Source organism: Acomys russatus, chromosome 26 (genome assembly GCF_903995435.1).
Source record: "Acomys russatus chromosome 26, mAcoRus1.1, whole genome shotgun sequence".
In the NCBI taxonomy this organism is placed as follows: Eukaryota; Metazoa; Chordata; class Mammalia; order Rodentia; family Muridae; genus Acomys; species Acomys russatus.
The window spans coordinates 31,601,468-31,615,375 of NC_067162.1; the positions used below are offsets into that span (position 1 = coordinate 31,601,468).

General features: G+C 42.8%; 1 protein-coding gene across 1 annotated transcript in view; it reads left to right on the top strand.

Annotated features, from left to right (window-relative positions):
• Sntb2 (syntrophin beta 2) overlaps positions 1 to 13,908 on the top strand; it is a 63,996-nt gene that overhangs the window by 35,207 nt on the left and 14,881 nt on the right. The window contains 2 exon segments of the mRNA XM_051169297.1: positions 5,767 to 5,980; positions 10,704 to 10,914. Of these exon segments, the coding sequence (XP_051025254.1) occupies positions 5,767 to 5,980; positions 10,704 to 10,914 (425 nt within the window).

Consider the following 13,908-nt stretch of genomic DNA (forward strand, 5'->3'; position numbering starts at 1 on the left):
TGCACATTGTGTTTCTGAAGGAAGGCCTCTTTTTCTCATTAAACCCTTCCCTGCCTGGATGCCTGGCATGAACAAGCTTACTTCCCAGTGTGTTAGTTACTTTTCTCATTGCTAGGACAAAATATCTGGCTACAGCAACATGTTATAGTTCTAGGGCCAGTGCAGTGGGGTACATCATGGCAAACAGGAGTTTGAGGCAGCTGGTTATATTGTGACCTCGCTTGGGAAGCAAAAGGAGATGAATGCCACGTTCTCCTCTGTGTTCCTAGGACCCTAGCCTGGTGCTGCCTACAGTTAGCGTGGTCTTTTCTCAGTTAGCCCCTCCCAGGCGTGCCCAGAGGCTGGTTACCAGATCTACCAAGTTGACAGAAGTAACTATCCCACTAGACTTAAGGATAAAGTGAGGAGTCTCTGAAGAGAAGGAGAGGGGAGGTGGAACAAGAAATGGGGTTTAGAAACAATATCATATTTTCTCTCATGCAGAGTCTGCATTTAATAGTACAGACATATAAGTAAGAGGTCTGGAGAGATGGCTCAGTGGGTAAGAACACTTGTTTTTGCAGAGGACCTAAGTTTGATTCCATGTACCCATATGGTAGCTCACAACCACCTGTAACCCCAGTTCTCAGGGATTCAACAGGCACACATGTATGTGGTGCACGTAGATGCACGCAGGCAAAGTATTTGTGCACAGAAAATAAATTCTGAGAACATTTTTTATATTTTATTTATTTAATCACTTTACAGCCTGAACACAGGTAAAAACATTGTTTGTTTTTAATATTTTTTGTTTTTGTTTTTTGAGACAAAAACAGGGGTTTCTCTGTGTAGCCCTGGCTGTCCTGGACTCCCTTTGTAGACCAGGCTGGCCTCGAACTCACAGAGATCTGCCTGCCTCTGCATCCCGAGTGCACCTCCACTCCCAGCTGTAAAAACATTTTTAAAAGAGACTTGTAGATTTCTTTTCCTCATGCCTATAATCTCAGCACCAGGGAGGTGGAGCAGAAAGATCATCATAAGTTCATGGCTAGCCTGGGCAAGATCCCTTCTCAGAGAGGAAGGGACATTTTGTGTGTGTGGTGAAGTGAGAAGGACTATTTACAAAAAGGAGGGGCTAGTGGAAAGAAGAGGAGGAGGGAGTGTAGTAAAGGGTGAGTAAGAAAGATACAGTGATAAAGGCAACATGAGACTCACTTTATATTCTAAAGATAAAGGATGACTCAATTTTGTACTAAGTATTGCCATCAATGTCTCCGTGTTCTAGTACTGAAAAGTACTTTTACTTCTTGAGAGCAAAAAGAAAAAAAGTGGAATTTGTGTTTCTCAGAAGAAAATAACATCCTGTATTTGTTGAGATTCAGTGGGCACATATACAGTTTATCATCTGTTAAAATGATAAAGATTTTTTGGTTTTGTTTTGTTTTATGAGAGGGCCTAGAACTAACGGCAGTCCTTCCACTGCTAGAACTGCAGTGTGCACCACTATTCTTGTTGGCTGCCAAGATGGTTCTAGATGATAGTTAGTCAGAACCTTTAGATAGTTAGTCAGAACCATTAGTCAGGGTTCTCTAGAGGGGCAGAACTGATAGAATGTGGAGATAGTACAGAGGAGCTTTGTCAGATATGGACTGGATAGTCCTATGATGGCTTGTCTGCATGACAGAGAGGCTGTGACCCCAGCAGCTGATCAGTCCACAAGGCTGGTTCCTGAGCAGTCCTAATCTGGCACTTAAGGCCTGGAGGATTCCTGGAAAATCACTGGTCTTCTGTCCATGTCGAAGGTTGAAGAAAGTGGGTTCCAGTGACAAAGTAGATACAAGCACCAGCAAGGAGCAAAGGTCAGCAGGTGAAAATCTAGCATGGGCATGGGGAAGGACCTCCTCTCAGCCAATCCTCCAGGAATATCCTCACGTACCCACTCAGAGGCGTGGCTTTACTTGATTCTACATCCAGCCAAGTTGATAACCACAATTAATTGTCAGGTACTACTTTATGAGACCTGGACATACTATAGAGAGTAGAAGATGATAAAAATCTGGCTTTAGGGGGAAAAGGTTTGTCCATGATTATCAGAAGTCTTGGTTATTTCTCCCTGAAAAAGATCATCAAAACTAAGTACTAAATAATTAGGGAATATCCTAGTAAGGTATGATAAACATACAGTGGAATTTGATAGAGTGATTCTTTTTTTTGTTTTGTTTTTTTGTTTTTTTCGAGACAGGGTTTCTCTGTGTAGCCTTGGCCACCCTGGACTCACTTTGTAGACCAGGCTGGCCTCGAACTCACAGCGATCCGCCTGCCTCTGCCTCCTGAGTGCTGGGATTAAAGGCGTGCGCCACCATGCCCGGCGATATAGTGATTCTTAAATAAAGTAATACTTTATTTAAGAATCAAGTTAGTGTATATAATATAGAAAATATACTAGAAAGTTTATATGGTGGTTTAGTTAGAATTGGTAATTTTCCATTTTATCTTTTTTTCCTTCAGTTTTTTTTTTTTTTTTTTTTTTTTTTTTGAGACAGGGTTTTTCTGTGTAGCCTTGGCTGTCCTGGACTCGCTTTGTAAACCAGGCTGTCCTCGAACTCACAGTGATCTACCTGCCTCTGCTTCCCGAGTGCCAGGATTAAAGGCATGTGCCACCACGCCCAGCCCTTCAGCATTTTTTATTTAATTATCTTGGGTAAAAGGATGAGATCAATTGTGAATGTAAATGGGGCTGGAGAGATGGCTTAGTGGTTAGAGCACTGGTTGCTCTTGGGGCAACCCAGGGTTAGTTCTCAGCATGCACTTCAGGTGGCCACAGGCACCTGTAAATCCAGTTCTAGGGAATATGACAGCCTCCTCTGGCCTCTTCAGGTGCTATGTGCAAGTGGTGCACATACAGAGTCACACACACAAGTTTTCTTTTGAGACAGGGTTTCCCTGGCTGTCCTGGAACTCTGTAAGTAAACAAGGCTGGCATTGAACTCACAGAGATCAGCCTGACTCTGCTGGGATTAAAGGCATACAATGCCACCTGACTTTTTTGGGGGGTTGGGGACATTTCAAGCCTTTTTGGTTTTTCAAGACAGGGTTTCTCTGTGTAGCCTTGGCTGTCCTAGACTCACTTTGTAGAGCAGGCTGGCCTCGAACTCACAGCAATCCACCTGCCTCTGCATCCTGAGTGCTGGGATTAAAGGCATGCACCACTGCGCCCGGCTTGGACAGGAGCCTCTTTCACTTTGCTTTTTCTTCTCATATTTTTTTTTCGGATGGAACCTCAAGTTCTGGCCAAGAATTCTACGGCAAGTGTTTCAGCTCAATTGACATAGGGCAAATAAGGTTTGGACCCTGCCCTAAAAGAATGCTACAGCTAGATGGGGTGAATGGAGACATTTAAACATTATACTGTGCTAAAAAGAAAATATGTCAAAAGTCTATGTAAGCACACTCAACTGTCCCCTTTGCCTTTTCTAAAGTCTTTCCTATTAAATTCTCTTTTGAATTTGTAACATAGGTTGGTGTCCCTTATCTGATAGGCCAATTTTGAAGTGTCCATATATATACCGAGATTCCTTTTCACATAACCAGTGTGCATACGCTTGAAGGTGACTTAGGCAAGAACACCTTCGTTTGGGCTGCTGTATTAGATGAGGTGTGGAATTTTCCATTTGTGTCAAGTCTGTGCTTGAAAAGCTGCAGGCTTCCGGGTTTTTTTTGTTTTTGTTTTTGTTTTTTTTTTTGTTTTTTTTTTTTTGTTTGTTTGTTTGTTTTTGGTTTTTCAAGACAGGGTTTCTCTGTGTGGCCTTGACTGTCCTGGACTCACTTTGTAGTCCAGGCTAGCCTTGAACCTACAGCGATCCGCCTGCCTCTGCCTCCCGAGTGCTGGGGTTAAAGGCATGCGCCACCACGCCCGGCTAGGCTTCAGATTTTTGAATGAGGTATAGTTGATACACACATTCACATAAAACAAAACCCGGAAGTACTAGGTTTTACAATAATGATAGATTTCCATCTCTAACTTGTGTGACCTTGTAAAGGTGCTAGATATGCTAAGCACAGTGCAAGGACAGACACATTTGTCTGTCTATCCACTAATTACACATGATGGTAGTATATTATGCTTACTGCTCACTACTTGTATTTTTATTTAGTAATCCTGACAGCAGTCACTCAGTCATTATTCCCCTCCCCCAACCATGCCAGCCAATAATGGTGTTTTATGAATACTTTTACAACACAATGAAAACACCTTTGGGAAAGAATGTGAAAAATAAGAGTAATTCTAAACAAGTGCAAGCTCCAGGCACATAGTAAATATTCAGTAACCAGCAGGTGCCTTTCTTTTACCTTCCTGTCTTGGAAAGCTAGAGAAATTTGTACAAATAACCCTATTCAGTAGAAGAGCTGAAGCCACTATCTTACATTCTTAACTTAAGCACTTGGGAGGAAGAGACAGGCAGATCTCTGTGAGTTCAAGGCCAGGTAAGTCTATATAGAGTTCCAGGCCAGCCAAGACTAACTTGAGACCCTGTCTCAAACAAACAAACAAACAAAATGGCGCACCAATACTACTGAAATCAAGCATAATAGTAGGAAATATAATGCTAATGCTAGTATTTAGATGTAGGACAGATACTTGCATATGTGTGCATGTTTTTCCTGAATGTTTTTATACAAATTCATTTCTGGGTGGAGAGAGTAAAAGCTAGCTGCCTTAGTTCACCAAGGAGATTCTTCATCCTGGAAGACTGAGCAGGAGTATAGCCAGTCTACCCCTCGAGCAGCTGACTCAGGCATTTCAGTATACACTTGAGCTTTGTGCTTACAGGAGAGGATGACATCACGAGAACTTGGCAGAAATTCCCAAGGTTTTCAATCAATGCCAATGGCTGAGACACGCTTTTGAGCACTTAAGGCGCCATGCCAGCTACTGGGCTACCAACTGAGGGAAACAAAGCCATTCTAAATGGGCACTCTTGAAAAGTACAGTGCTTAGAAGAGTCCTAATGATCTACTCAGAATTAGTATCTCTAATCTGATTACCACAAACATGCTAAAAACGAAGCAAAGCAGACACACACAACCTAAGGCCCACTGTATTGAAGGAACATGGATATGGGCTGGGGACACCACAGTTGGCAGACTGCTTTCCTGCCATGAACAGAGCCCTCAGTTTGATTCAGCATCTCATAAACCAAGCATGGTGGTATATGCCTGTAGTCTCAGCACTCAAGTAGTAGAAGCTCATGCTACATACCAAGTTCAAGGTTCAAGGCCTGCCTATGCTACATGAGACAATTGCTCAGAAAAGAAAGAAAAGAGCTGGGTGTGGTGGCGCATTTTAATTCTGTTTTTCTCTTTGCTCAAGATGTTGCATGTATGTGACTTTTTTTTTTTTTTCAAGACAGGGTTTCTTGTGGTGCCAGCACTCAGGAGGCAGAAGTAGGTGGATCGCTGTGAGTTCAAGGCCAGCCTGGTCTACAAAGTGAGTCCAGGACAGCCAAGGCTACACAGAGAAGCCCTGTCTCGAAAAACCAAAAAACAACAACAAAAAACAAGACAGAGCTTCTCTGTGTAGCCCTAGCTATTCTGGAACTCACTATAGACCAGGCTGGCCTCGAACTCACAGACACCTGCCTGCCTCTGCCTCCAAAGTGCTGGGATTAAAGATGCGCACCACCACTGGGTGTATGTGAATATTTTGGTTTACATTTGATCAGGAACATTGATCAGGTTACATTTGATCAAATACTAACCTCCTTTGATTTTTTTTTTTTTCCATAGTCAAGTTCATCCGAGAAGTGACACCATATATCAAGAAGCCATCTTTAGTATCAGATCTGCCATGGGAAGGTGCCGCTCCCCAGTCACCAAGCTTCAGTGGCAGTGAAGACTCTGGCTCTCCAAAGCATCAGAACAGCACCAAGGACAGGAAGGTCATCCCTCTCAAAATGTGCTTCGCTGCTAGAAACCTAAGCATGCCAGACCTGGAGAACAGGTGAGCACCATACGCTCAGCCTGTAAACCCAAGGATGCATCAGTGCCTCCTCCTGACCAGGAAGTTACTGAAGAGGGAAATGCTGTTCTGAGATCAGAGATTTGTCCTTATTTTGGAGTCCAGACGGCCTCAAACCTACCATCTCCCTGCCCACCCTCCCATGTCTCTTCATAAAGAAATTTCTTTCTCCTCCTTCTCCTCCTCCTCTTCTTCCTACTTCTCCTCCCCTTTCTCCTCCTCCTCCTTTTCTTCCTGTTCTTGTCTTTCGAGACAGGGTCTCTCTGTGTAGCCTTGGCTCTCCTGGACTCACTTTGTAGACCAGGCTGGCCTCGAACTCACAGAGATCCACCAGTTTCTGCCTCCCTAGTACTGAGATTAAAAGCATGCGCCACCATGCCCAGCTTGAAGACACTTCTTTTGTGTGTGTGTGTGTGTGTGTGTGTGTGTGTGTGTGTGTGTGTGTGTGTGTATACATATTGTGATAATGATGGGTTATAATTTTCCTTCTTGTTCTATAGCTATTTGTGCTTTGTGATTACTTTGATTTTATTAACTTTGTGAAAAGTATGTGTAGATTCAGTGTTAGGCCAGAGATTTGTCAAAGTGGGAGTGACTTTTAAAAAAAAAAACAAAAAACAAACCTTGTTCAAAGCACTAAAGACAGGCCTTGTATAACATGCTTTCATTCTGTGGTCTCTGATCTGAATGCACCCAGGTTCCTAAGCAGAGTAGGATAGAACATGAAGCACATAGTAGCACATGCCATTAATTCCAGCACTAGGGAGGCAGAAGGAGGCAGATATCTGCAGATATCTGAGTTTAAGGCCAGCCTGATCTACCTAGTGAGTTCCAGACCTGCCAAAGCTACACGGTGAGACACTCTTTGGGTGGGGGTTGAGGGGGCAAAGTTTCAGACAAATCCTGAATGACCTTCTTGAGCATATAAGGCTCAAGATTAAAACTTCTGCTCAGAGCGGTTTACATACTATCTCAAGAAATTGTAGTTCTCTGGGCATGGTGGCCCACAGCTTTAATCTTAGTACTCAGGAGGCAGAGGCAGGTGGATCGCTGTGAGTTTAAGGCCAGCCTGGTCTACAAAGTGAATCTAGAATAGCCAAGGCTACACAGAAAAACCCTGTCTCAAAAAAAAAACAAACAAACAAACAAACAAAAAAAACAAAACAAAAAACCCAGGAACATCCAGGGCTAAAGAGACAGCTGAACACTGGCTGTTCGCCCGAGGACCATTCATTGCAGCACCTATGGACACCAGGCACACAACGGTACACACACATACATGGAAGCAAAACATTCAAACATATTAAATAAAATAAATCTAAGAAAGAAAAGAAATTTCTTTTTTTTTTTTTTTAAGATTTATTTATTATGTATACAATGCACATTTAATCACATTATAGATGGTTGTGAACTACCATGTGGTTGCTGGGAATTGAACTCAGGACCTCTGAGAAAGCAGTCAGTGCTCTTAACCGATGTATAAACATTCTTCCAAAGTGACTGCCATTTATGCTGAAGCCAACAGCCGCCAACAGTGTAAGAGTTTCAGTTGCCCCATGTTCTCACCAGCATTGATAGGATTTTCCATTCTGGTGGGTTTGTGGGGGGATCTCTATGGTTCATCTTTTAGTTTTATGTAAAGTCTTCACTAAAACCAAAAGAGAAGCAGCTTGTTTTTATTATCACTATTTTCTACTGTGATTTGGTTCTGTAATTATAAAGCTGGTGGGAGTGTAACTATCAAATGAGTGAATAAATGAAGGTTACTACCTTTCCCCACCTCAAGTTTCTACTGCCTCTATAGATGCTTCTGATAATCCTGTGTCTTGTTGTAAAATGTGAAAACTAATTAATTAAGGATGAAGTCCAGGAAGAGAAAATGAGCCCATTCCTTAGCATGCAGTACAGTGTCCTGTAGAAATGTAGCAATCTTAAATTTTCCCTTTGCATTGGCTCACAGTACTGCATTTTCATTCTGACTGTTTTTCTAGTAAAAAGTAAACTTGAATTTTGTGACATATAAAAATTTAACTCACAATTTATATCAAAGACATAAGCACATAGATACATTAACATGGTCTGAGCTGACAGTCCAATGCTTCTGTCTACCTAAATATTGATTTGACTTGTCTGATCAAACTGGAATTAAATTCCCAGGAAATCCTCAGTGGTTTGACTCGAGTCCAAAACCTTTAACATTGTAGCTGCCTCCTCATCTCTCGGGTGGGCTCTGTTACTGGCAGACTGCCTCCATGTTTGCTATTAACAGGGTTTTTATTTTAATTTTTCCTTTAAAATTTCAAGCAGTGCAATGTTGCTTTTGTCAGTTTTGAGGACTGCTGCAAGACAGACTCTTTTGGATCCTAGACTCAGTTATGCTTGCGAGTGTATTGGGTTTTATTTGTTTTTGTTGATTTGCTTTTTTTTTTTTGTTTTTGAGACAGGATTTCTCTGTGTAGCCCTGGCTGTCCTGCAACTGGGCTCTGTAGACTAGGCTGGCCTCAAACTCAGAGAGATCTGCCTGCCTCTGCCTTCCAAGTGCTGGGATTAAGATACTTCATCTGTTAGAATCTTTTTTTAAAATATTTTATTTTATGAGGATTAGTGTTTTGTCTACATGTATGTCTGGGTGAGGGTGTCAGATCCTAGAGTTACAGATAGTTGTGAGCTGTCATGTAGGTGCTGGCTTTGGAAGAGCAGTCAGTGCTCCCAACCCATCTCTGCAGCCTTGGGGTTTTGTTTTTGTGGCGGTGTGGGGGCGGTATGGGGGAGGGTTATTTTCAGATGGGGGGGTTGGTCGTGGTGGTTGTTTTGTTTTTTTGGGGGAAACAGTTTCTCTCTGTTTTAGCCCTGACTGTCCTGGAACTTGGCACTGTAGGCCAGGCTGGCCTTGAACTCACTGAGATCTACCTGCCCTTGCCTATTGGAGTGCTGAGATTAAAGGTGTGTACCACCAACCCAGCTTCTCCAGTCTTGCTTATTGTTTTCTTAATTAATTGTAATTGTTTCTTATCTTTTCTACAATCCCTTTCCAAGAAACTACAAGATTTCTCTTTTCATAAATGCTGATGATCCTGCCTACAAAGCAAGTTCCTGCCAATTTCATTTGAGCCCTCTAGTTCTAGTGTCCTCTCCTGAGTAATGAGGCTTAGTTTTATTTTATAGCACATTTGTTTTCATTCTTCCAGCTATTTTTAGTTATGGTCTAATACAAGGATTTTTAGAGGCAATTTTCTGTTAAAGAACCTATCTGAGAGACTGTCTCAGGACTGTGTATGGTGTAAAGGATTTTTATTTGCTGTTGTCATTTTTTTTTTCCAGAAAGTAACTGTTTCATGCCTAGAGAAGGCTGAACTGATTTCTATCTTTAGTGCTAAGTAGGTCAGTAGGAGGAGTGAAGGAAATTTCTTGCCTGGTTCTTGCCAGTGAACTTCAGCATATGTCTAAAGAATGTTACGCTGGCCTCAGTGACAGAGCAGTGGGGTGGAAATAAATAAGCCTTGTAGAAAATGATCAGCCTAAAAGACATGCAGTCTGAACTAAGAATTGATCCTTCAACCAGTTTGGGAATGAGAATAGCTCTGACTCCTTCTAGGATGAGGTCATGGCAGTCATTGGCCACTGTTTGTTACAGTCTGATAATTATATCCTAAGGTGTCTTAGCCTAGGCTGGCCTCAAATCTTGTAATTTTGCCTTAGCTGCCTGAGAACAGGAACCGCCATGCACTTTTTGGTTGGGGGTGTTTTTTTGTTTGTTTGTTTGGGTTTTTTGTTTTGTTTGTTTTGTTTTGGTTTTTGGTTTTGTTTTGTTGTTGTTGTTGTTGTTGGCTTGATTTGCAGTGGTTGGAATTTAGGGTCAAACATTCAACTACGGCATGTCCCCAGTTTTTGTTTTTATCTTTTGAGATATAACTCACTAAGTAGCCCAGGCTGGCATAGACTTCACAGTCCTTCTGCCTCTCTCTGTGGTGCATGCTTTAGTCTCACTTTGAGGAATATAGCCCTGCCACCAATTCCCTACCCCTTGAAGGTCCTTGACTCACTTGTAGACCAGGTTAGCCTTGAACTCACAGCGATCCTCCTACCTCTGCCTCCCAAGTGCTGGGATTAAAAACGTGCGCCACCACCGCCCAGTTAGTCATTGGTTTTTCAAGAGAAAGTTTCTCTGTGTAGCCTTGGCTGTCCTGGAACTGGCTTTGTAGACCAGGCTAGCATCTAACTCAGAGATCTTCCTGCCTCTGCCTCCCTGGTGAAAAATATCAGTTCTTTTAGCTTTGTGTGGTAACATTAATCTGTAATCCCAGCACTTAATAGATGAAGGCCAGATCAAGGTCATCCTCAGCTATATAGCAAAATGATGCCAGCTTATATGAGACTCTGTCTTTCACATACACACATATAATATTCATACAGTGTGTGTGCATACATGTTGATGTCCTAGAAGACACTGGTTGGTTCTGTTTCTTTGACATGGAAATTAAGGCAAAGTGAAGTGTCTGGCTGTTGGCCATCCCAGTACAACACCAAGTCCAGCTGTTAGTCTCAGTTGTTGTCCATCCATTTTCTCTGGAGTTGAACTCTGGGGAATTAAAGTGTTACTATTTGAAAAACAATATTAGAGGAGATTTGCAGTTAGTATGTTAACTCTGGTTGGTGTGATGACTTGGAACCTAGCTCATTTTTCTCTTTTTCTCTCTCCATACAGATTGATAGAGCTACATTCTCCTGATAGCAGAAACACTTTGATCCTACGCTGCAAGGATACAGCCACAGCACACTCCTGGTTCGTAGCTATCCACACCAACATAATGGCTCTCCTCCCACAGGTACTGGCTGAACTCAATGCCATGCTTGGTGCAACCAGTACAGCGGGAGGCAGCAAGGAAGTCAAGCATATTGCCTGGCTGGCAGAACAGGTAGGTGGGAGGCAGAACAAGGCTATTTATATCTATACGTATCTACATGTTTAATTAGTATATCTGTCTGTGTCTGTGCTTATGTGAGTGTGAGTTTAAGAGAGGGTCTCACTGTGTAGACCAGACTGGCCTTGAGCTCACAGACAATTGCCTGCCACGACTTCCTCAGTGCTGGGATTAAAGATATGCGCCACCATGCCTGTCTACAGATAACATCTATAGATTGTGTAGTGCTCAGTTCCTAGATGCCCACTTTGCGACTCCTCTGTTAGTCTCTTATTTTTCCTCCCTCCCTCCCTCCCTTTCTGCCATTTAGCTACTGGTTTCTAATCATCACCCCAGCAGCAGAATTAACCTTCATGGTATCATCACAATATAATTAAAAGAAGTTTCCTGTTATCATCTGTCTTTCTAAACAGCTTTCCCTGTGCCTTTTGTGATTTAGGACTAGGATCAAGGGACTGGAGGGATGTCTTTTTTGGAGCCGGGCATGGTGGCACACACCTCAATCCCAGTACGCAGGGAAGGCAGAGGCAGGCGGATCCTGTGAATTCAAGGCCAGCCTGGTCTACAAAGCGAGTCCAGGACAGACAAGGCTACACAGAGAAACCCTGTCTCAACCCCCAGCCTCCCAATCTACAAACTAACTTTATCTTCATTGTTTGGGATTAATGGCATATACCACCACACCTGGACCTAACTTTTCTTTCCTAAAACTTGCTGTCCTGGAACTCAGATCTGCTTGTCTCTGTCTCCTGGATTAAAGGTGTGTTTGTATTCCTTCTAGCCGGGTCACAGGGACCTAGAAGGTCTTTGGATGTGATCTCTTGCCAGAGCAGCCTTGTTCTGAATAGAAATTCCTCTACATGTGGGTGTGCATATCATAACACTCATGTACAGGTCAGAGGACAACTTGAAGTTCTTTTCCACCATGTGAGTTTCTGGGAATCAAACTCAGGTCATTGTCCTGACAGTAAGCACCCACCCAACTTCTGACCTGGGTTGAATCCTGGGAGCCCTCATAAACATGGGAGTAACCAGCTCCACAGCACTGTTCTCTGACCTCTGTATCCACAATATTTTTTTAAAAGCACCACCTTCACAGGGTGATGGTGGCAAGCATCTTTAATTCCAGCCCTTGATAGTCAGGTGAACTGCTGTGAGTTCGAGGCCAGCCTGGTCTACAAAGTGAGTCCAGGACAGTCAATGCTACACAGAGAAACTCTGCCTAAAACAAACAAAGAAACAAACAAACAAACTCAAAGAATCACCACTTCTAGTCGTTGTTGTTGTTGTTTCTCAAGACAGGGTTTCTCTATGTAGCTTTGTAGACCAGGCTGGCCTCTAACTCCCAGCGATCCACCTGCCTGGCAGTCTTTTGTATATATGAGTGTTTTGCTTGCATGTATATGTGTGCCTGGTGCCTAAGGATGTCAGAAGAGGGTATTGAATCCCCTGGAACTAGAGTTATACATAATTGTGAGTTGCTATGTGGATGCTAGGAACTGAGCACAGGTTTTCTGCAGGAGTAGTAAGTGCCTAACCCTCTCTCCAGCCCTAAGAATCAACACTTTAACAAATTGTAATTTAAACAAAATGTTTTCTCCGCCATTCCCTTCTCCTCTCTGGAAATAGGACATTACTTATTGATATTGAGGGCCTTAAGTACCTTCTTTGAGAAGAAATACATTTAATTTCAATTTTCTAAATTATGTAATCTGATATAGCCTTCAAAATCTCTCATAATTGGCTGGACATGGTGATGCATGCCTTTAATCCCAGTACTGGGAAGCAGAGACAGGCAGATCATTGTGAGTTCGAGGCCAGCCTGGCCTACAAAGTGAGTCCAGGATAGCCAATGCTACACAGGGAAACCCTGTCTCTAAAAACAAAAATCATAATTTAGTGGAAATTTTTATTTTTAAAAATAAGATTATATAGCTCCATTGTGGGTCTTGGGGTTTGAACTCAGATTGTAGGGCTGAAGCAAGCAACCCTCCCTGCTGAGCCAGTCAGGTGCTGACTGGCTTTATAGACCTGATAACTTATAAGCTTCCACCAGATTGCTGCTAGCCAGAGATGAGAGTCTTAGAAAACTAGGATGTACTGGTCCTCTCACAGGCTACACTTCATTTCTCATTGCTGAGATCAACTGTAGGTTTTGATAAGAGAAAAGAGACCCAGAAATGTGTGGTGGTGCTTGCCTTTAATCCCACCACCCACAAGGCAAAGGTAGGCAGATCTCTGTGAGTTCAAAGCCAAGCCAGAGTGAGACCCTGTCTCAAAAGAATCTAAGACGCCGAGTTAAGTGTTTTCAGCATACGCTGGGCATGGTGGTGTATAAGAAGTAGGGACAGGTGGGTCTCTGCGAATTTGAGGCCAGCAAGGGCTACATAGAGCCTGACTCAAACAAAACAAAAAAGAAGGCTTAGGCCTCTTTGATAGTCTTAAGTGCATGTTTAAAATACTCTGCCACAACCAAATTACCTTCAGAAGTTCCCCCCCCCCCACTCTCTCGTCTGTCTGTCTGTCTGTCTTTCTTTTTTTCTTTCTTTCTTTCTTTCTTTCTTTCTTTCTTTCTTTCTTTCTTCTTTCTTTCTGTGTTTGGATGTTTTTGCCTACATGCCTTTGTTTTTTCTGAGACTGGGTTTCTCTGTTTAGCCCTGGCTGTCCTAGACTAGCTTTGTTGACCAGGCTGGCCTCAAACTCACAGCAATCTGCCTGCCTCTGCCTCCTGAGTGCTGGGATCAAATGTGTGCACCACCACACCCGGCACCTACATGTCTTTGTACCCCGTAAATAACCAGTCTTAACAAAGGCCAAAAGGAGCACATTTTTTGATCCACTGGAATTACAAGATGGTTACAAGCTGCCACAATCAAAATCAGGTACTTTGGTAGAATGGCCAGTCCTCATACCACTGAGCCATCTCTCTAGTTCCCTTCAGAAGTCTTAAAGAAGATGAAAGATGATTCTTAAGACAGCTTTCAAGAG